Source organism: Tenrec ecaudatus, chromosome 1 (assembly GCF_050624435.1).
Source record: "Tenrec ecaudatus isolate mTenEca1 chromosome 1, mTenEca1.hap1, whole genome shotgun sequence".
In the NCBI taxonomy this organism is placed as follows: Eukaryota; Metazoa; Chordata; class Mammalia; order Afrosoricida; family Tenrecidae; genus Tenrec; species Tenrec ecaudatus.
Window position 1 is genome coordinate 64,976,784 of NC_134530.1, and position 21,495 is coordinate 64,998,278.

The 21,495-nt window shown below is 54.3% G+C and overlaps 1 protein-coding gene across 1 annotated transcript; it reads right to left on the bottom strand.

The window, feature by feature from the left end:
• Positions 1 to 4,905: 4,905 nt before the first annotated feature.
• On the bottom strand, positions 4,906 to 20,980 carry RIMS3 (regulating synaptic membrane exocytosis 3). Its single transcript, XM_075539346.1, has 6 exons — positions 20,761 to 20,980; positions 15,117 to 15,258; positions 12,050 to 12,162; positions 9,437 to 9,538; positions 8,985 to 9,124; positions 4,906 to 5,118 (listed from the first exon to the last, which is right to left on the bottom strand). Exons 1-6 carry the CDS (start codon positions 20,978 to 20,980, stop codon positions 4,906 to 4,908), a joined length of 930 nt encoding a protein of 309 aa, XP_075395461.1.
• Between the last annotated feature and the right edge of the window lie 515 nt (positions 20,981 to 21,495).

The window sequence follows — 21,495 nt, forward strand, 5'->3', positions numbered from 1 at the left end:
CAGCCATGCTGGGCCCTCAAGAGCTCGAGCTCGGGGTTAGGGGGGAAGGGAGTTGCTTTGCTACATGGAAAGATTAAGCCCTTTTTCAGAGAACAAGGCCTCACGATCGGACACGCCACCCACCGAGCCGAGTTTGTGCAGCTCAGTCAGAAGTGCTGGTGCCCGAGGAGGCCAAGTGGCTCTCTTTGGCATCACTGACATTGTTCTGAGATGCTCAGGCACTCTTTCAAAAGAACCTTTTCCCGGTCAGACCAGGTCCATCCAGCCCCACCCAGGTCTCGTCTGACTGCGGGGCCGCCTCGCCCTCGCATCCTGAGTGTAGTTGCTTGGCCCGTCTTCTGACCTGAGTGAGACGCAGACTTGAGGGAGAAGGCGGGGGGAGGAGGGGACATCTTCATCTCCTCCCTGATCATTCAGTGAAAGACAATCCCGTGCAGGAAGCAGCATGTTAAAGAGCCCCTTTGAGTGTTAGGATACTGGGGAAGCTGGAGAGGAGGAGAAAGGGAGGCAGGAGTTGGCAGGGCAGCAGTCTCTGCTGTTCCATCTCCCTGCAGCCACTGCCGAAATACTGCTGGGCCACCTCTTGGCCCCGGATGCCGTGCCCGCTCTCCCCACTTGTAGGTGGGGACAAATACAACCTCAAGCCAAGGCAGCAGTTTCTTGCAGAGTTTGCACAGGGCCTGCAGCAAGCAGGGAAACAGAACGGCTTTACGAAAGCCCTGCTACTTTCTGGTCTGAGGGAGATAGGGAACACGAGCAGGGCTTCAAACCAGCTATTCCCGGCTCAGTCATAGCAGCAACGTGAAACCGGAACGGGCTCAAATTTATGCCATGTGAACCAGAATGACAGCTGAAATGGGGGAGATTATGGGTCAATGCCCTGCTAGAAACTTAATCTCCCTCTCAGACAAGAAGGGCAGCGTGAGTGTTGCATAGCAACCAAATCTCTTGACCGACAGAGTCGGAAACACGGCACCCTGCTCCAAGAGGCCAGCCGATCGGACCCCTATGAAGATGTTTCACTCTCCATATTTCGGGCAGTCACCCAATCTTCTGCATCCGACTCCCGAAAGGGGTCCTTATGCTTTTTCGGAGTTTTCCGTCCCAAAGGGTGGACCCTAATCTTTCCAATTTGTTGGTTATCATTCTTCTTCTCCCAAATTTTAGAAATTTGGGTCTGTTCTGATTTCACCTTGAAGACCATGACAGAACTGGTTCAAACTGGTTCAAAGTCCTGAATATGAGGTATGAGGAGCTCAGCATCTCCTGGGCAGAAGGGTGTGGAGTCAAAACCCTGGTTGCATGTCCGGGTTCTTGGTAACACAGTCTAAAAGTGTGCTACATTCCATTTGCAAAGAAGTACCTCTGAAGTATCCATTGTCTTGAACAAGGGGGCACTGCTCTCCTCAGGGCTGGCAGTGAAGGGGCGCTCAGGTGTCACGTCGCTGGGAGAACTGGCTTGACCTCAGCAATCTGCCCAGCTGTGATTCCATGAATGATGAGCCAGCTGGGTACTCTCTCTAGCAAGCTCCTAGGTTCAGGCTCAGCCCCATGAAGGGCTGGCATTGCCTGGGGCTTGCCGGATACCAAGAGCCACGGCGTGCTTCTCTTCTGGCTGAGTTGGGTGGCAGAGAGACTGGATGGGGTTCCTTTAGGAGATGGTTCTTCCCTGAAGGATTAGATCCCCCTTTCAAAACAAGATGTGGCCCCTTCACTGGAGCCTGATTCAGACCAAAGTCCCACCATGGCCTTCTCTGTAGAAGGAGACTGCTGGAAATGGGACAGATTGAACAGAGACCTACAGACAAAGGCTTCGAATCTGCCAGCCATGGCTCCCTACCCACAGCCCAGCACCACGGCAGGGCCACTCCTTTCTGTTTCCTTTAGAAGCCAGGTCCTGCTTGGGTGGAGGAAGAAACAAGACAACAAGCCCCATCCTGGACCAGCGCCAGTGTTGCCGGGGCTGGGGGGACATTGGGAGCCAGCACTGTACCTGCAGTGAGTTGGCCCAATGCAGAGATTACTCTGGGGGAATCATGTTTGTTTGATTTTTCTTTCTTCCCTACTATCCTTCCCCCAGGGACAGATGCTTCCTGGTCCCAAAGAAGGCCAGGGGTCACACCTCGTCCCCTGCATTCCCAGGACAGGCTACCCCCAGAGGGGGCTCTCAGACAAGTCCCTGCTTCCCCCAAATGAGAAACAAGACCCCAGATGCAGCCTGTCACAATCACACATCAGCTTCACACAGCCTCCCTTCCGGGGGAGTGTGCAAGTGAGGACGGGTCCCTAATTTGTACTAAAGTTTAAAAGAATAGTGCTCCAATGTCAACTTGAAGGAAGCAGCTCTCACGAGAGTTGGGACAGTGGAATGGCCTGGCTCCCAGGCAGTTGTGCCAGCTGCTGATTGCAGGTGAGTCCCTTCAAGGGACGAGTGCACCAGGCCCGCCTCCAGCTAGGCTGTCATCTGCGCTAACATTCCCGGGACAAGGCGCCCGAGGCCTGCAGCTGCCCAGGGATGCTTTCCCCGCCTCCCGTTGCCTTCTCAGGCCCCTTGAAGAAGGAGGGTGTGCTAGCCCCCACTCCCACCCAGCCCCCGCCGGTCTGGGCCCTCTGTGCTCCCGGAACAAGTGTCTACTCCATCCCAGTGACGCCGTCCCTGCAAAGGTCAAGGGTTGTCTCGCCTATCCTGGCTGGTCTCGTGGCGGTGATGTCCCAGACAGGCTGTAGCCAACCCTAGGCCAAGAGGGCCCTTCTGGACAAAGTACTGGCTCTCTGCCCAGTTTGGATGGCCACAGAAAGTCACGCGTCACCAGGCAACGGGACCGGGGAAGAATGCTTTGGCTTAACAAGAAACCTCTACCCAGCTACGCCTCCCGTCTTCCATGCGCACTTCGCTCTCTTCTCTAACTGCTCCAGCAGGGAGGTGCACGCTGGACACAGGAGCCCCGCAGCCACTTTGGGGCCAGAGGCAGCACCTATTTGGTCCTGGCTTCTTCCCACAGTTTCCTTGGGAGGAGGAAGGGTTCATGGGCTCTGGGGTCCATCTCACAGGGTCCCACCCTCTCAGAAGAGGACCCAGTAGACTGAGGTGGCCCGAGCCTCGGGGTGCCTCCTCCTCCAACCCTCGTGGAGCCCCCATCCTGTCCACCTGGATTTGGTTAGGAATGGCACCCGAGCCCTCAGGCCTCGAGGCCGAGCAACCTGTGCTTTGCAACTGCACGTAGCTCTCCCTCTGCCTCTGCGTCCACCGACTCAGGGTCACTTCCATGCTCTGGGAAAGCTGCTTGGATGGAGAAGAGGCGGAAGGGCACCCTGTCCATGACTCACCACTCTTCCCTCCCCACGCAACACGGCCTGGGGGCGGCTTGGTCTACTTTTGGAGCAACCTCGCACCCTTTACATTCTCCAGAGAATTGAGAGGGCACCAGGGACAGGGCGGGGGCAGGGCCGTTGTGATCCAGGATGACCAGCAGTCCCCTCAAAAGATCCAGTCCAGGAATTGGTCTCTATCAATTTGGGCCAGATGTCAAGTCAGGCCAGAGTTTGAGAGCTCGGAGAAGCTCGGAGTGGACCGGATGCGCAAGAAAGCAGAGAGCAGATGCAGAGGCAGGTGCCTAGAGCAAGCCAAGCCACTGCCAGGAGGGCAGCGAGGCAGGGCTGGGAGGCAGGGAGGGGTAAGTATTGCTTGTACAGAGCTGGTGACTGGCGGTCCAGAGTCTGGAGCCAGGAGCTAAAGCATGACGGAGCTTAGACCCCAGTCTGGAAAGGAGCAGAGACAAGAGCTTTGAGTGAGCCACGTCATGCAGCTAGTCCCCAAAGGTCCCAAGGGACCCTCGGCCGTGGTTCAGAACAAGCCAGCTTCAGCCTAGCCCAGCACCTTCTCACCAAGCCACACCCCACCAGAGATGGAGGATGGGCCCCCAGCAGGGCCTGGGGAGGACACAGGAATCCCAGGGACTGCCTGCTGTGGAGGAGAACATCCCTCTCTCCCTCTCGAAAGCTCAAAACCCTCCACTCCCGGCCTCCTGAGGTCCACAAGGAGCGCTCCTGTGGCATGTGGGAACGAAGGAGTCTTGATGAGAAGAAAGAGAACAAGAGAAGATGCTCAGGGGATCGGGGGTGCGGGTGCCTGGCTCCTCCCTCTAAGAGCTCTGGCCAGCCCCCTCTGGATCAAAACCTCCACCTCGAGGGAGATCGAGGTCTCCAAGCCCTCAGGCCCTGGGCAGCAGCTGTGTCTCCCGGGGCCTTGCCCAGGGCACTACCATATTGCAGAGGCATCCCTGGGAAGAGTGCCCAGGGCTGCTCAGGCCAGGAGAAAGGATGCCAGGAGAGAAAGGGGTGGGGGCTCCAGGAGGGGCTTCAGCATGGTCAGCTGCAATGAATGCTACATTCCTCCAAGCAGCAGCAGTGCTGGGAAGAGGCAGAGGGTGGGACAGAACAAGATGGAGGACTACGCAGAGACCACCAGGAGGAGGCACAGGGAGGGAACGTAAGTGCTGGCCCAGTCCCAGGACCCGGCAGGAGGGCCCTGTGTCTACAATGCCCCCCACCCCGCCCCACACCTTGTATCCCTAGGGACCCCTCTGGTGAGTTGTGCCCACACAACATTCCTTTGGGTTTTTTTTCAACAAGATACAAAGAGACATGGGTTTCTGCCCAAGCAGTCATCCGGACTGACTTCCCAGACAGATGGACATGTATCAACGTGGTCGCACAGACAGAGTACACACACACACACGCACACACACACACACACGTAGTCTCCACTGCCAGCTGGGATGAGCCCAAGGGCATGCAGCAGGGCACGGGGTCCCTTTAGACATGAAGACTATGTACAGGGAGGAGGTGGGGGGCCCACCGGCACCCCTTCGCACACCACCACCCCAGCCTTTCTTCCTGTGGTCCTTAGGAGCACGAGGGGCTGGTGGCACTCTCCAGGGAGGACTGGGACAGCCGCCTGGTCAGGGATCCGAGCGTGGAGTCGGCCACTGAGGAGGTGGGGAAGAGTTTATACCAGCCAGTGACCGCAGCCCTCAGGTCTAGCTCATCCAGCATGATCTGGGCCATGCCCATGAAGCACTTGTGGTCCATTCGGCCATAGTCACCCCAGACAATCACCTGCCAAAAGAGAGGAAGAGTATGAGGAATGACCACCCCACACACTCCAAGCCTGGGCCATGGGTCTGGGGAGCACCAGTGCTGCCAGGCCACAGATGGCCAGTGAGAGCCAGAACCCAGGCTGACTTTCCCAACCAATCACTACGTGCTGAGGACATGCCAGACCCAAGCCTGTGGGCTGTGCATGCATTCTCTCCATTGTTCCTACCAGCCAGTTAGGTATCGGTGGTGTGGGCTATTATTTCTGTGGTTCAGAGAGGTTCATTAACCCAAAGACACACAGCAACCCATGGCCAAGCTAGAATTGCAATTGAGGTGTCTGACCCCAGCGTCTCTCAGCACCCCAGACAACAGCTTTCCCCAAGCAAAGTCCAGGGCCTGGGTCACAGCTCTGCTGGCTCTCCACTGAGCTCTGTCCTTCATCCTCACTAGACCTCGGCATGCCCTTCCACAAAGCTGAGGGAGGGAACGGATTAGCTTGGCAATATTCAAACATGTATGCTTATCAGCGAACCCTTTCTCAAAAAGGAATATATATCTATAGATAGATGTGGACCCCTGGTGGAACGGGGGGTGGGGTGGGGGCTAAGCATTGGGCTGCTAACTGTAAGGTCAGTGGTTCAATCCTGTCAGCTACTCAGAGGGAGGAAGATGAGACTATCTGGTCTCTTCAAAATTCAGTCTTGGAAACCCTATACAGAGTTGCTACGAGTTGGAATAGACTTGATGACGGTTGGGTTTTGTAGACAGATCAATGGATGTATATTTATTAATATTGATCAATTCTTATAAATATATAATAAGTGACTATTATTATGGGCACACACACATGTATTTGTGTGCATGTATACATAGATTAAGTGGATTTGACCTGGTCAAGTAGGAGAGAATTACTCATCTTCCCCTTTGCTCCCAAGACTGCCTGCACCAAGCCCTAAGGTTCTGCGGTTGGTTCTTCTTTATATGCAACTTCGAGGGCTCTTACTAGGTAGTCAAGAAAATACCTTGGATCAGAAGAAAAGCCCTGGATGGAAGTCATATGGCTCCAGACAGCCCTGGCTTCTAGGATCCCTATATCCTCAGACAAAGTCATGGCCAAACATCACCACCACCATAATGTATATGTGCCCCCAGTTGCAATATTAAAAGGTTCTGTGGGTGTGCTAGTTACATATGCTGGTGTCAGTTTGAGGATTACGAGTGAAGGGGTGGAGTCTAGGCTGTCAATCAGGTCATAGCCAAAGAGGCCTCTGTGTGCGCATGGCCTTCTCCTGAGGATTTTGGGAACTCCGGTATTTCCTCGTTGGAAGCGGAGACTCTTGCTCTCTCGGCTCACTCCCTGGAGACATAGCAGCCGACAAGACGCATGTTAACTATGCTAGTGACCAGAGAAGCCACGTGGAAACCCCTGTCAGGGCTGAGATGCTCACAGCGCCACTGGGTCCACACAACTTCCCACCACTGGTCTGTGATCTTCCTGCATTCAGCATCACTGCATGTGTTTCGTGAGTCTGAAGAGGACTTTATAGATTGGTATCAGACATATGGGCTAGTATTGGACTTATGGACTTGATCTGGACTGGGCTGGGATGTCTTCTCAATATTCAATTGCTCTTGTATGTAAAGCTCTTTCTTATACACATGTGTCTATGAATTTGTGTCTCTATCTGCCCAGACGAACACAATGGGCAAAATATTAAATGAAACAGGAAGCACTGAAAGAAGATGGAAAGAATGCGTCACTGTACCAAAAAAGCAGTCGTCCACATTCAACCACCTCAAGAGGTAGTATGTAATCAAGAACCAATGATACGGAGGAAGAAGCTCAAGCTGCAGTAAAGGCATTAGCAAAAATCCAGATTCCAGGAATGGCGAGAACGCCAATTGAAATATTTCAAACAAGCTGGTGAAGCACTGGAAGCACTCACTCGTCTATGCCAAGGCATTTGGGAGACCTGGCCAACTGATGGGCAGCGATCCATATTTGAACCTATTCCAAAGGAAGATGACCCCACAGATGTGCAAATGATTGATAACACGTGCAAGTACAGTTTTGCTGAAGTTCGTTCCAAAACGATCACAGCGGGACATGGCCAGGGAGCTGCCAGAAATTCAAGCCGGATTCAGAAGAGGACAAAGAATGAAGAATATCATTGCTGAGGTCGGGTGGATTTGGGCTGAAAACAGAGAATACCAGAAAGGTCCTTATGTATCTGTTTATTAACGATGCAAAGGCATTTGCCTGTGTGGATCATAAGAAACTACGGCTAGCTTTGAGAAGAACGGGAAGCCCAGACAGGGCATTGTGCTCACGTGGGACTTGTCCCTGGTTTAGGATGCTGGTGTGCGAACAGAACAAGGGCACGCCGCAGGCTTCAACATCGGAAGAGGCGTGCGTTGGGGTTGCGCTCTCTCAACACACTTCTCCAATGTGCATGCTGAGCAACACATCAGAGAAGCTGGATTCCATGAAGCAAAAGGAGCACTAGCGTTGGAGGCGGCTTTCCGAATAACCTGCGGTAAGCGGATGGCGCAACTCTGCTTGCTGAACGTGTGCAGGACAGGAAGCAGTTGCGATGAAGATCGGAGGTCAGAGCCTTCGATATGGATTACAATTCAAAGTACAGAAAACCGCAATTCTCACAGCTGGACCAATAGGGAACATCATGATAGAGAAAAGAGGAAATTTGTCAAAGATGCCATCTTCTTTGGATCCATACGCAACGCTCCTAGAAGCAGCCGTCAGGAAGTCAGACGACAGAGTGCCCTGGGCAAATATTCCATTTCAGGGGTGGCAGAGCAGGGGTGCCACTTTGAAGACTAAGGTTCACCTGAGCAAGCCAGTATTTTCAACCACCTCAAAAGCAGGTGACAGCGGGGCCCTGAGTCAGGCAGGCTGAAGGACTGAAGCATTTGCATGACGGTGCTGGTGCCAAGGGTCACGGCCTGCCACAAACACACGCAAGACTCTTGAAAGCAGCGCAGCCCCAATGCTGCTTAGAATCAAGGATGGCGGGACTGTGTCTCACCTAATGGACATGTTATCAGGAGAGGCCAGTCCCTGGAAAAGGACATGCTTGGTCAAGTAGAGGGGCAGGGAAAAAAGAGGAAGCCCCTTGCTGAGATGGACTGACCCGGAGGCTGCAACAATGAACTCCAACGTAACCGTGGTGAAGATGGCTCAGGGCCAGGCAGTGTTACATTTGCTTGTCCCTTGGGTTGATGGAACCTAACAACATCAATGCACCAGGCACGACGTAGGCCCTTATGTGCATTATCTTATTTAATCTCCACAACCTACCTCCGGCAGCTAGGAAATACGTGTGTGGGAGCTTAAACCCAGGAGCAAGTTCAGAGACTCACTTCCCATAGGCTGTATTTCTCTAGAACCACTTGTGCCTCCGTTTCTTCATTTATGAAATGGCATAATACTCCCTCCCTCCCTTCCAGGATGCCACAGGGTGCCAACAACTTACATTGTTCATTTTGGGACTCTGTTTCCTCATTTGTAAACGGGAGAGTCAGCCCTACATCACAGGACCATCAGGAGGATTAAAGCAAGGTAACACTGGGAAGCAGGGAGCACCAAGCCTGGCCTCGAGCAGGGCCTTGGGAAATATTAGCAGTGGGCGAGTCATAGTTCCACCTGCTAGCTGTGCCGCTTGTCTGGTACTCGGTCTCCTTATGAATTAACCAGGTGCAATAACACTGCACTGGGTTGTGAAAACACACACCTGAGTAAGGTGCATCCTCACACTTGGTACAGTGCCCGGCACAGGATCGATCACAAAGGAAAGTTTTAAAAATAATGACTTCTGGTCTGTGAGGGCCCCCCACCCACCCACCCCACCACCCACCATACTCACCTGCAGCACCTTACCCTGGGGTCCCTCGTCAAAGAGCAGAGCCTGCTGGTACAGGGGATCGCGGGTCTTCTTGGCCACCTTTGTCTTCTTCTTGGCCAAGCAGGCCCCGTTCTCAAGCAGGTAAGCCTTGATATAGGTGGCTGAGGGATGAGAGAACGCATGGTGGAGAAGGGTCCTGAGGAACTGCCATGGTTTACCCACTCCGTTAAGCCCTTGGATGGTCTTGAGGGGAGCAGCCAGGGGAGGGGCGAGGAGCTGAGCACAGGCAGCTGGTGGACAAGGCGGATGCAACAGGGACTTCTTCCCACTCCCTCATCCCCACTCCCATTCACTGGCCTCCCACTGAGTCAGGCCAACAGCGGGTGAGGACTTGCTAGGCCCAGAGCTCAGCTGCACAGCCCTCTCTGCCAGGACCCCATTTCTAAAATCCCTCCTTCGCTGTTCAGCCTCACCTGGGAGAGACTTAGAACCTGGTTTGGGGGTCAGGCCTCGAGCCTCAATCACTTCTACCTCCAGCTGGCCTCTCTGGTCCATCATAGCAATGTGCACGTCCCCTGGAAGGGAAGAAAGGACGGGTCCAGGCTGAGCCAGATCAAGGGACAGGGCAGCCAACTATTGTACAGAAGGCCTGTCTGCAGAGGATGCTACAGCTACAGGCAGGGACATAGAGCACAACAGATGAACTGGCACGTTTCAGAACTGCTTTGGGGGTGAGGGAGGAGAGCTGGGAAATACTTGGGTAGGCTGCTTAGTGAAGGGTGAGTGCACGCCTCAGTAACAGCACATAGCTGCCAAACTCCCATCCAAGTCTGCTTGGTTGGAGTTGTTTTTGTGTTGCTGAGCAGAACAGGGAAGTTGGGGGCCAGAGCTGAACAGCCCAGAAAGAGGAAAGGCAGGGTGTGAAGTCAATGTCTTCCTCTTTCCCTACACAGTAGCCCCTCTGCCAATCCCTAATACACGAGGGGGCTTCTAAAAGTTTGTGGAAGAGCTCCATTGTTGTTCCATTCCATTTTCCAGAATGAAGCAAAATTATTGCGAATTAGGTGAAGGTATGCAGAGCAGATCAGTGTCCCATCCAGCAATTCATGTCTTCAGCTTCAACTCATCCACCGCAATCTCCTTTCCCGTACTGTTGCATATCCCGCTTTCTTGCTGTTTCCTGTTTCCATTCCTCCTCCTTGCTTAGCCCTCTGAACTCTGTCCTTGAGTAACTGCTGCCCTCTTGACCTTAAAAGGTTGATTATGCTTACAAAGACGAGTTCCGTTCCAGACTGACGGGTAAAGGACACAGTCCCGAGGTCCCAACAGCCTCCATCTGACCAACAATCCTGGTTTCTTGGACGATGTTGAGTTTTGAAACTTTTGATCCACATTTTTCACCCGCTCCTCCCCCCCCCCCCCATCTTCTAATAGGATCCTTTTCAAAGCTGTTGGTAGTGGTAGCCAGGCATCATCGAGTTCTGGTCTCGGGGTGGTTTCTGAATTTTTTGAAGCCTGCTCATATGTTGGCCAATTTAAAGAAAACTGGTTTGAAGAGGTGCTAAGAGATGTACTGTCTCAGGCCCAAAAGTACTGCCTGGGAGGGAGGGTCTGCTCCTCCCTGGGTCCCTGGACAGAGAGGGAAGGAAGTCTGGTAAACTTCCTGGGTGAAGAGCGCTCTGCAGTGCACTCCCCCAGAGAGACTATCCAGCTGGAAGAGTTCTATGAATGCTTGATTTGGGGAACTCCCGCTTTGTTCAACATGAACGAGCAGAATTTTTGAATCATGCAGGAAGCCCTAGGAACGTTTTTCAAAGGGGTCCAGAATCATATATATGCCTGATGCAGGAACATTAAAACGGCCCATCATGCAATTGTTTATATTTGCATTCTTGTGAAAATGGGGGAGGTTTTTACTTTTCAGAAGATAGCCTGAAATTCACTCCTTTCCCTCCAGTTATTCCCGACTTCCCCTTGGGAGACAAGGGAGACTCTCAGGAATGAATCTCTTCCAGGTCTTGCTGTTAACTAACTTCCCCAGCCAGTGTAACAAAAGCAAATCTCTTCTTCCCCAGCTGTGGACACCAGAGGGCACCACACCGAAAGGTTCTAGCTGCGCGGGCGCATTAGCTGGTTGGAAGTAGCAGGCTCTTCTCACCCCAGGGCTGGCTAAAGCCAGCCAGCCAGCCCCACCTCTTCTCCACACCCGGCCCTCCTTACAAATCTGGAAGCAGGGGCTCCAGTGAACCCTAACTTAGAGCTAGCTGGGGGCTGACCCTCATCCTCTGAAGGCCCCTACGTGCCTGGCCTGGAATAAATTCCATTCCACTGTGACTCACATCAGGGCTCTGTTTGCACCTGTGCTGCCTCTTCTGCTGCGCAGATCCACCTGAGAGCTCACGAATGGAACCAGAATGAAGCCAAGATCAAGCACAGATTTCGGGAAGCCCTTCGAGGAAGCCCACGGCCCTTGAGTCCATTTGGACTCACAGCGACGCTACAAGACGGAGTAGAATGGCCCCACGGGGGCTCCAAGGTGGTAAGTCCGCATAGAAGCATCTTTCTGCCTCAGCGTGGCTAGTCAGTTTGAACCCCTGGCTTTTCAGTGAGCACCCGACTGCTTAACCACCATGCCACCAGGGGAGAGGTGGGAGAATGACTAAGAGGGTTCTGGGGGTTAGCAAGTCCTCTGAGACACTGTCCTTCGGGAGTCACTGAAGTACTTCAGGGAGAGCATCCAAACCCCTCACCTGTGAGCTGGTTCGCTGACTGCCTGTAGGTTAGTTGTCAAAATGAAGGAGGGCATCGCTATGCCCATTTTACAGATAAGGCAACAGAGGCTCCAAGCAGCGGCAGAATATGATGGAAGCCATGCTGGGCTGCTTTTGTTCCCGGTTTATACCCAGCCTTTGGCACTGCCGGGCAGGCACAAAGCAGGTGGTGGGAGAGGGGGTGACTGTGTGGCTGTGAGCCCTTCAGGGCAGCAGATGAGAAAGGCTGGCACTGAGTGAGGGCCCCGTTCCGAGCTCTCCCTCCTGCTGCACACCCATCCCCATCACCCCACTCCCTGACTCAGGAAGACTCACCCATGGGTGGCGTGGCCAGCGTCTGTCGCCCCACAATCTGGGCTGGCCCCAGCCCATCCAGGAAGTCACTGAACTGGCTCTCGGCCCCAAGCCGTGTGGTGGGGAAAATGAACCTAGAAGAGGAGGCAGGGGCATGTGAGGGTGTCTGGGCAATGAAGGGTGGGGGTGCAGAGAGGGCAGGATGCAGCGACTCTTGTCCCTGGGCACCCCCACCCGCCTCTGTGCCTCCGTTCCTCCTCCACACCCTGGCTGTAGATACCAGAACTGCTCATTTCTGCACATTTGGGGGGGAAAAACAAAACAAAATAAAACTTTGAAGACACTTGAAAAGCAACGAATAATTTTTAAAAATCCAATAAAGGAGTCCTAGGGGCACTGTTGGTTAAGCACTGGGCTGCTAATTGGAAGGTCGGGGGTTCAAGCCCACCAGCTACCCTGCTGGAGGAAGATAAACTGCTGTCTGCTCCTGTAAAGGTTTACACCTCAGAAAGCCTATAGAGCAGTGGTTCCCAACCTGGGGGTCGAGACCACTTTGGGGGTCAAATGACCCTTTCACAGGAGTCACCCCATTCATAACAGTAGCATAATTACAGTGATGAAGTAGCAACAAAAATAATTGTATGGTTGGGGGGGGGGGTCATCGCCACATGAGGAACTGTATGAAAGGGTGTGGGCTGAGGAAGGTTGAGAACCACTGCTCTAGAGCATTGCCGTGAGCTGAAACAGACTCCATGGCACGAGGTTTGGTTTGGAGTTATTTCTGTGGTCATGACGGCATTTGATCCTAAGGCACCAGATTTCTGATGTGGTCCTTAAAAGGAGGGACCTGCTGGGCACCTGTGCCCTTATGGAGAGATGCTAAAGTTGACTCCCAGAATCCACCAGGTCTGGAGCAAGTTCCAAGTACTGAGTTTAAGTCAGAAATGTAAGGCAATAATGTGAGGCAGTACCCAAAACAGCCACTGAGACCAAAATAACACAATTACAGGGTTGAAATGACTGGCCAGTGAGCGTGGGCAGTCGATGGCTTGCGGGGGGGCGGGCTGGGGGAAGGGGCTGATAAGAGGGAGCCTAAAAATAGTAACAAGGGCTGACAGGGATTGCCAGCTGATCAGGTGCCAACATGGAGCTGAATGCACCACATGCATTCTATCACTTAATCCCGGGAAGATGCTGCAGATGAGGAGACCTGCCACATCTGCAGCACAGGTGGGGGACAAGGCTGGGGGCAGGGAAGACAGGGCTGCTAAGTTTCAGGCACACAGGAAACCATCAGTGGTGTGGTTGCTGCTGCCCTTGGTGGTTTTTTCATGTCCTAAATGTCCTGGGTGGAGCTAGCAGAACATGGACAGAGAAGGAAGGCTGCCCAGGTCCATCCAGGGCCTAAAATGGACCAAACCTGTCTATGATGGAAACCGGCCAGCACCTGGCTGGAGGGAGAAGGATGGCTCAGACAGAGGCTGTTGCAGAGTTTGGTGATGAGCTGCTGGTGGCTGGTGCCAGGCGAGGAGGCCAGGTTGTCAAAGAGCCAGGAGTCCCTGCCCACTAGGCTCAGTCCACTTGGGCAAAGCAAGAACGGCAGACTTCCAAGGCCACAGAATTTTAGGAGCCTGATGCAGTGAGATCTGGACAAAACTCCAAGCCTTCATTTAAATCCCAACTCCTCCACCATTTAAAGGCCATGGCCCCGAGCAAGGTGATGCCCCCTCCTCTGGGCCTTGGTTTCTCCACTTGTAAAACAAAAGATGGCAGTGGTACCTACATCCCTCCAGATGTTGTGTTCCATGAGGGGGTCACACATCAATGCTTACTTCTCAAATAGACTGACCGAGGGGGGAGCAGGGAGGGAGGGGGGAAAATGAGGAGCGGATGTCAGGGGCTTACATGGAGAGCGGATATTTTGAGAATGATGAGGGTAACGAATGTACAAATGTGCTTTATATAATTGATGTGTGTATGGATTGTGATAAGAGTTGTATGAGCCCCAAGTAAAATGGTTAAAAACAACAACCCAGAAACAGAAGAAAAAGGAAATAGATTGACCAAAGGTCCAATTTGAGTCTCAATTTAGCAAAGACAAGGCTTTTGTAAATCCCAGTAGCAAGGCCCTGGCCCTGCTCCATCGCCATGAGAGTTTCTGACAGCGTCTCTCACTTTCTGTACTTCAGTCATCCTGGGCCCCTCGCCTGGCACTCCTAGGATGATGGCAACAGAGAACCCAATCTGAAATGGCTAGTGCATGCCCTACCAGTGCTAAGAGGCAGGGGTGCTAGCGGCCACTCACTTCCACAGGATTCGCAGAGGCCTGGTACTGAGAAGTGGTCAAACACTCTAAAACATTGGGCCATGGAACTTTAAGACTGTGAACCATTGGGCCAGGAGAAAACGTAATCCCACTGGCACCATTTGATAGATTTAGAAGAGCGAACACTGTGACTTTTCAGTGTTTCTAACTGACCCCACACTTAAGTCTAAGAGAGACATTTAATATCATGGCCTAAGATAGAGAAAATATGGGTTTGTTTCTACATAGAAGCAAACCAAAATCCACATGGTAATGCTCATTGGTATTCACAATATACGATACACACGTTTCCGATCTCTTTTCCTGATGCTGGTTGTTCACCGATGGACTGATTTGACTTCTCACCTATTAGACACCACCCCCAGCTTGGAAACACATCCACTTCAGTCTCCTTCCCTAAGCTCCAAGCAAGGCCCCTGCGAAGCCTCCAATCACCTGAGCCATTCTCATGGCGGTACGTATCAAAAGGTCCCACCTGCATGCGGAACGCTCCCTCCAGCAGGGCAGTGTGTAAGTGGCAAGCCTAGGGGGTCCCTTCCTGAGGTGCACAGAGGGGACTCTGCTCCCGGGCCGCCTGAGCCTTCAGTGGGAAGAGGTGCCTAGGCCGGCAGGAAGGCCCCCCGCGGTGGGTCGGGCAGATGTCTGGGAGAGGAGGCACAGATGAGCCTGGCCATCGTGGCTGGAAAACCAACTGGGAGCTTGTTGGTCCCTAGAGGGCCGAGGGGACTGAGAGGTGGGCGCAGCGGTGGGGGCTGCACGCACGTGCCGTCCGAGCTGTTGCTGTTGGTGCTCCCGTCCGTGGACTCCCGGCTGCCCTGGCGCGTGACCCGGCTCCGCATCTCCACCGCGATGCCCGTCTCTGTGCTTCGCCGGATGTTGCTGCGCAGCTTCTTGGTGGTCCCTTCTACGGCCCCAGAGGGAACAAGGTCAGCTTGCAGATGAGGCTCGCGGGGTTGGGGTGGGGGTGTGTTTGGATGGGCATCGGCTCAGATTGGAGGCAGGGGCATTGCTGACGGCCTCTAGAGCTGAGTGGCAGCCTGAGCCACCTGGCCCCCGCACAGGGCAGTGACACAGACAAAGCAACCCAGAAAGTGGAGCCTAGCCTTGGTCCTCCAGAGCCTCTAGTTCATGTTCCTGATAACCCACCTGGCCACTCTCCTGCCAGCCTTTGTCCCATCCCTCTCTCTTCTGGACAGCTTCACTTCTCCGGGATCCCATTTTTACTGTCCCACTTCCAGGTACTCCCACCACGCCCCTCTCTGACCCTTCACAGACCGGCATCCTGAGACCCAGTGTGAAGCCTGACTGCTGAGTGGGTCTGAACAGAGAGGGAGGTGTGGAGCAGCGTTAGAAAAGCAAGACAGAGGAACATGACGAGGACCTGGACTGACGGGCTCTGAGACAGGCCACCCAGTGTCTGCACTTCCCTCTGGCCCTGCCACCCACTCCTCAGTCTTGCAGGGAACACAGGGCACTTTCCCTCTCCTATTGGTGCACTATCCTGCCTGGGTTTCCATGGCAACCTCCTCAGCATTGCAGCGTGGTCCCTCTAGGCACCCTCTCCTCCTGGGGGTGCGGGGAAGAAGGGTTGAGAGTTTGGGACTTCCCCTGCTGAAGCAGACTGCCTGAGGAGCAGGATGGGGAGGGGGTGGTGCCCGGATGTAGACTGTACCAAAGAAGCCATTGCTGTCACTGTTTAGAGGCCCAGACAAATTAAGAGTAGAGCTGCCTACAAGGATGTGGGGGTGGGGGGTGGGGGGGGGGGAGAGATTGGGGGCAAGACACACAGCACTGCCCCCACTGAAAGCAGAAGGGAGAGGGGATGTTCAAAGACCCCAGCCTGGGAGAAGAAAGACTTTATTCCTTCGGCTTTGCCCTACTTCTTTTTCAGGAGACTCCACTGGGATGGGAGGTTTAAAGGGCTGCCTTCACCAGGGACAGAACTCAGTAGGGGTAGGGGACTTGGAATGGGTGGTGGGCGAATGAGGAGGGTCTCTTCTCCGAAATCATCCTAGCTTCTGGGAATTTGAAATAGCATATCCAGGAATCAATCCAACTATCATTCAATCAATCTCTCTCTCTCATGAGTGCCATCAATCACACCTATGTATAACTTTACACACAATGTCACCTGTACGGTTACACAGTCGCACGTGGTCCCACTAGGTGCTAGTCATGTGCAAACATGGCATTCCGGCATATAAAGTCAAGTCACACACACTACCTTCAGACCACAGGCCTCAGAATTGAGGCCATTGGCCATAGGCATACAGAGAGATACAAACCCACAGTGTACAATTCACCACAGAGAGAGAGAGGGCTGGAGAATAATGGTGGGCATGGGCAGGGGGAGACTCCCCATGCCCAGCTTCTAGTTGCCACACCAACTTTACCCCAGTAAGAAGCCAGATGGCTCTGTGGGGCTGCCGGTCATTCTTCCTCCCCCACATACCTCTAAGCCTCCCCATAAGTCATAGCCTCACATTCCTGCCACCCAGTCTTCCTCTTCCAGAGCTGGGGAAAGCTTTGGTCCATCTGGGAGAAAATGTACCTTCTTTGATCAGATGTGTCCAAGACAATACAGCCCCTGGGTCAGGGAGCCAAGGAATTCTGAAAAGTTAGAGGCTACTCACTTGAGGTCAGGCTCACAGCAGCTGAGACTAGAGCCAAAACCTGCAGGCTGCTTGCCTGTACCCCTATCCTGTGCCACTCCTTACTCCCCTCCAACCACCTCCCGTTATTTGAGTGGTGGTCTGGCAGAGATCAAGCTCCAGATGCTCTGGGTGGCAGGAAAGGTCTTGCAGCCTCAGAGAAACATTCTTCGCTGGCTGTACACTGACTGGACCTGAGCCCCTGCCAATGTGGGGAGCACCTTTCTGTTGCCTTCCTAAAGAACTAGGCCACATGGCTTGCAATGCTTCCAGAATTCTGGGATTTGCAAAGATGCCAGGAGCCATCCCACCGCATCACAAGGGAGATACAGCCACAGCTTCCACTGAACTCCCATGCATCTCGTGGGATCCATGCAGGTCCTGAACCCTCTCCCCACTCTGACCAGTGCCCAAGAGGGACACGCCGCTATCCATGGTACTGAAGAGGGACTCCCACTTCAGTAGCACTAAGACTAAATGGGTCTCATGTGGAACCAACCTGGCTGAGGGCCAGAACTCACCCATGTCCCGGGACCCCAAAATCTCTGACCACTCTCCTCACTTCTCTCCATAAACCGAGAGCCTGTTTGATGTCGGAGAAGGCAGGGAGACGGTGTCTTCAGCTTCATTTTTTAGAAGAAACTCAGACCCAATGAGAATGACTTTGCTAAAGCCCCACTGGGATTTACAGTCCTTCTGCATTTCCTAGTGGAGTTTGGGAAGGTCACTCTATGACAACATGGGGAACCAACTGGAAAAGGGGAAGGTAGAGCCCTGGAGAGAAGGGTGCGCAGGTCAGAGGTAACAGAGCCTGAACCAGCGTGGAGGAGGGAGCGGGTGGGGCTCCAGTCAATGACAGGATGCTGATAAACTGGGAACAGAGGTACCTGGGAAGGGCAGACACTCAAGAGCCTGGAAGCCTGGCTGGGTCCAGGAGGGGTGTTCCCCCTTCGCTTCCCAAGGATGCAGTCTGCAGGGAACTGAGCCATCACAGTTGGGGGCAGCAGAGGACATCCTTCTAGGATCTTGTCCCAGAACAGAGCATTCAGAGCCAATGCCCATGGTGAGTCTGTCCTGCACAACCCTCTGGGGCCAAGCTCTTCCACCCAGGGTGGGGCTCCAAGTGCCAAGAGCGACCCTGTGGACAGGGACAGGCTCCGGCTGAGCCCGGCTGTAGGTACATAAAGCTGGGACCCAGCAACCTCAAGGCCTTGGAGTAAAACCTAAGGAGAAGAGAGATGGAGGCCAGAGAATTTACTTCATTTGGGGCTCCATCCTGTGTAGCCATGGGCAGTGGTACTAACGGCATCAACAGTTCACTGGGTGTTTACTACGAAGTGTCAGGCACAGTGCCCGGTGCTTTTGCATCGCAGTCTCCCAGGATCCCCATGATAACACTGCAAGGCACATATTCTTGTGCTCATCCTATGACAAGGAAGCAGTGTCAGCGAGATGAAGCAACGTGTCCAAAGTCTCCCACTGGTAAATGGCAGGGATAGCGCTGAAGGCTTCCCTGAATCCCTTCTCCAGGAAAGCACCCTCTCCTCTCCCAGCTCTGGGTGCCTGGCTGGTAGGACGAATAGGCTGAACCAGAAGGTCCCGTTAGAGGGTTCTCAGGTACCTTCCATCAGAGGGGCTGCAGGGCAATTCCCCTAGCGCCAGACCCAGGACTTCAGACCAGAGTCAATGACTCAGAAGCCCCACGGCCACACATCTCTCCTGGAGACCCCTGGAATACCTCCTGGTCATTCAGACCCCAGCCTAGGAAGACTGTCCTTCATATCACCTTGGGCCTGAAGCTGGGTCACCTAGCTTCCTAGGTATGGTCTCCTGGAGCCAGAGTCCTCAGACCCAATCTCTCTACAACCTTCTAATCGTAATCCTCCATCCTTCATCTCCTTCATCAGAGCTCGATTCTATCTCCTCCCAACCCCTGGATCCCTAAACCTCCATTTCCCCATTTCCCTGCCTCCCTAGGGTTAGACCCATCTTGGAACACTGACAACCTCTGTCCCCTCACCACCTAGCACCCTCCCCCACCTCGAGCAAGAAGCAACCTGGAAGCTGATTGCAGGAGATGGTTCCCCTTCCTGAATGCTCCTATAGGCAGGGTGGGGGTGGTAGTGGTAGTAAGAGCTATTTTAAGGCCTGGAAAAATCCCCCACCCCCAGCCCCAATCGGGATCTTGATAAGCACTCTCCCTGGATCCTCGGGTGCCCCCCCGCCCCCTCACCACCCCCATCCAGCTGCCTATTTGAAGGTTTCTTGGGGAAGTTGCTACTCTGAGCAAAATAAGCAGGAAGAGCTTTTAAAACAAAACCAGCTGGTGTCTGGGCTGGTGCCACAGGGGGAGGGAAGCAGGGGCTTGGCAGGGAGGATAGGTTCCTCTGGGAGGTGGGGTCCAGGTATGACGCTGTGTGACAAGCTAAGTCACCCGCAAGTATGAGCATAACTGGGATTCCAGATTGCTAGGGGTCTGGGAAAGCAAAAGGTACCAGGATGTCATGGTTAAGGCGTGTGTGGATGTGCTGTTGTGAGGTGTGTGAGCGTACACACATGTGCGCTGCGTCGCTGTGGCCACGGGCCCTTGTGTGCACATGTCTGCCCTGTTTCCCGTGAGTTGGCCTGCAGTTTGCATGGCTGGTTCTTGGTGCCGTGTGCCTGAGGCATCTCTGGGTAGCGCAAATGATTTACACATTCGACTGAATCCAAAAGGCTGATCCTCTGAACCCACCCAGTGGCGTCTCAGACCACAGGCCTGGTGGTCTGTTTGCACAAAGTCACAGTCCTGAAAACCCGATGGCGCCCTTCCACGCTGCACACGTGTGTGGGGGGGAGGTCTTCCTGTGTCCGAACCCAAACCACTCCCACAGCGTGAATGGGAAGAATGTGTTTCCAGGCCAGTATGGGAAGGGCCTGGTGGTGCGGTGGGCTCAGCCTTGGACTGCTCCCCAAGACGGTGGGTGGCGCAAGCCCACCAACGGCTCGACCAGAGAGAGATGAAGCCGGTGGCTCCCAGAAAGGTTTGCCATCTCAGAAACAGAGGAGCTGTCTGCTCTCTGCTGCTCTGTGGGGGTCCCTGGGCGGTGGAACGTACTCAAAGGTAGTGGGTGGGTGTAATGCGATCCACAGCTGTGGGTGGCGGTGAGGGCGCCCCAGCCCCATCTGTGACCATACGAGTGTGTGTCCACGTGTGTGCAGGTGTGTGCAGGTCTGCCTGGGACGGGAACGTCTTTGTGGGCTGGGGTAACCACATCTGTGCGGCCCTTTGTACTTGGGGAGCACGGTGCTTCAGGGCGGTTCTTGCAGACCTGTGTGTTCGTGAGATTGCTGTGGGCTGTTAAGTAAATAATCACTGATTCCTGGTCGGTCTCTGTGGGGAGCCAGCGGAGGCTAGAGGGTCAGGGCATGAACCTCCAACTTAGGGGGGGTAGGGGGGTGGTGGAGGAAAGTGAGGGGGGTTGGGAGAGAGGAGTCCTGGCTCCGGTGTGTGGTTTCGGGCATCTTGGTCCCTTCTCCATTGGTTCAGGTTCTCCACCTTCAGCACCTGCCTCGGAGAGTTTACTTGCGCTTTCGATGAGTCAGCAGACGTACTGCGCTTAGAACAGTGCGTCCTATATATAGAAGTGCACGCAGAGGTGGGCAGGATACATGTGCGCACCCGGTGAGTGCAGTCCTGGGGTGCCCCATGGTGGAGAGGTGCACTCCTCTCCCTCCACCCCCACCCTGCCCCTCGGGACCCCATGCCAGCTCACCGGGCTGGGGGAGCTGGAGCGTGCTCTTGCTCCACTGGGTCAGGCCCACGATGGCCACCATCTTGGCACCGAGGCTGCTGCGCCGCTTCTTGGCCGTGGTGGTCCCAGCTCCGCCCCCAGCCTGCTGGGCTCCGCAGATCTCGCTGCTGATGCTGGAGCTTCGCACCACGCTCCTGGAGGTGCCAGCAGCAGAGGCCGGAGCCGGCTCCCCGTTAAACATGGTCCCCCAGGCGGCAGGGTCTCAGGCCACTCTGGGAGCGGGAGAGACAAAGGGTCCCACATCACAGCCCGGACTGGCGGTGCCGCAGCCCCCATCACGTCTTAGTGGTGTGACCTTGGGCCTCTGAGGGCCTGGTTGAGCTCGTAAGGACGAAAGGAACTTATGAATATAAAGGGCGTGTACAAGGTCTGGCTTAGTAAACGGGGCCATTGGGCCCGTGACCATAGAGCCTGTGAAGTCAAATCGTTGGGATCTGAAACTTAAAGGAATCCTCTGTGGGTAGCGGTTCTGAGCTCGGCTGCTGACTGAACAGGCTGGCAGTTCAAACCCACCAGCCACTCCCTGGGGCAGAGATGTGGCAGTGGGCTTCCACCGTGGGGCAGTTCCACCTTGCCCTAAGGCTCTCTATGAGACCAGCCGCATGGCCCTGCGACCAAGAAACACAGCAGGAGCCACAGAAGCACTTACCTCACAGGATGGGCGACAGAATCCAATTAGACAGTGCATGTGAGGCA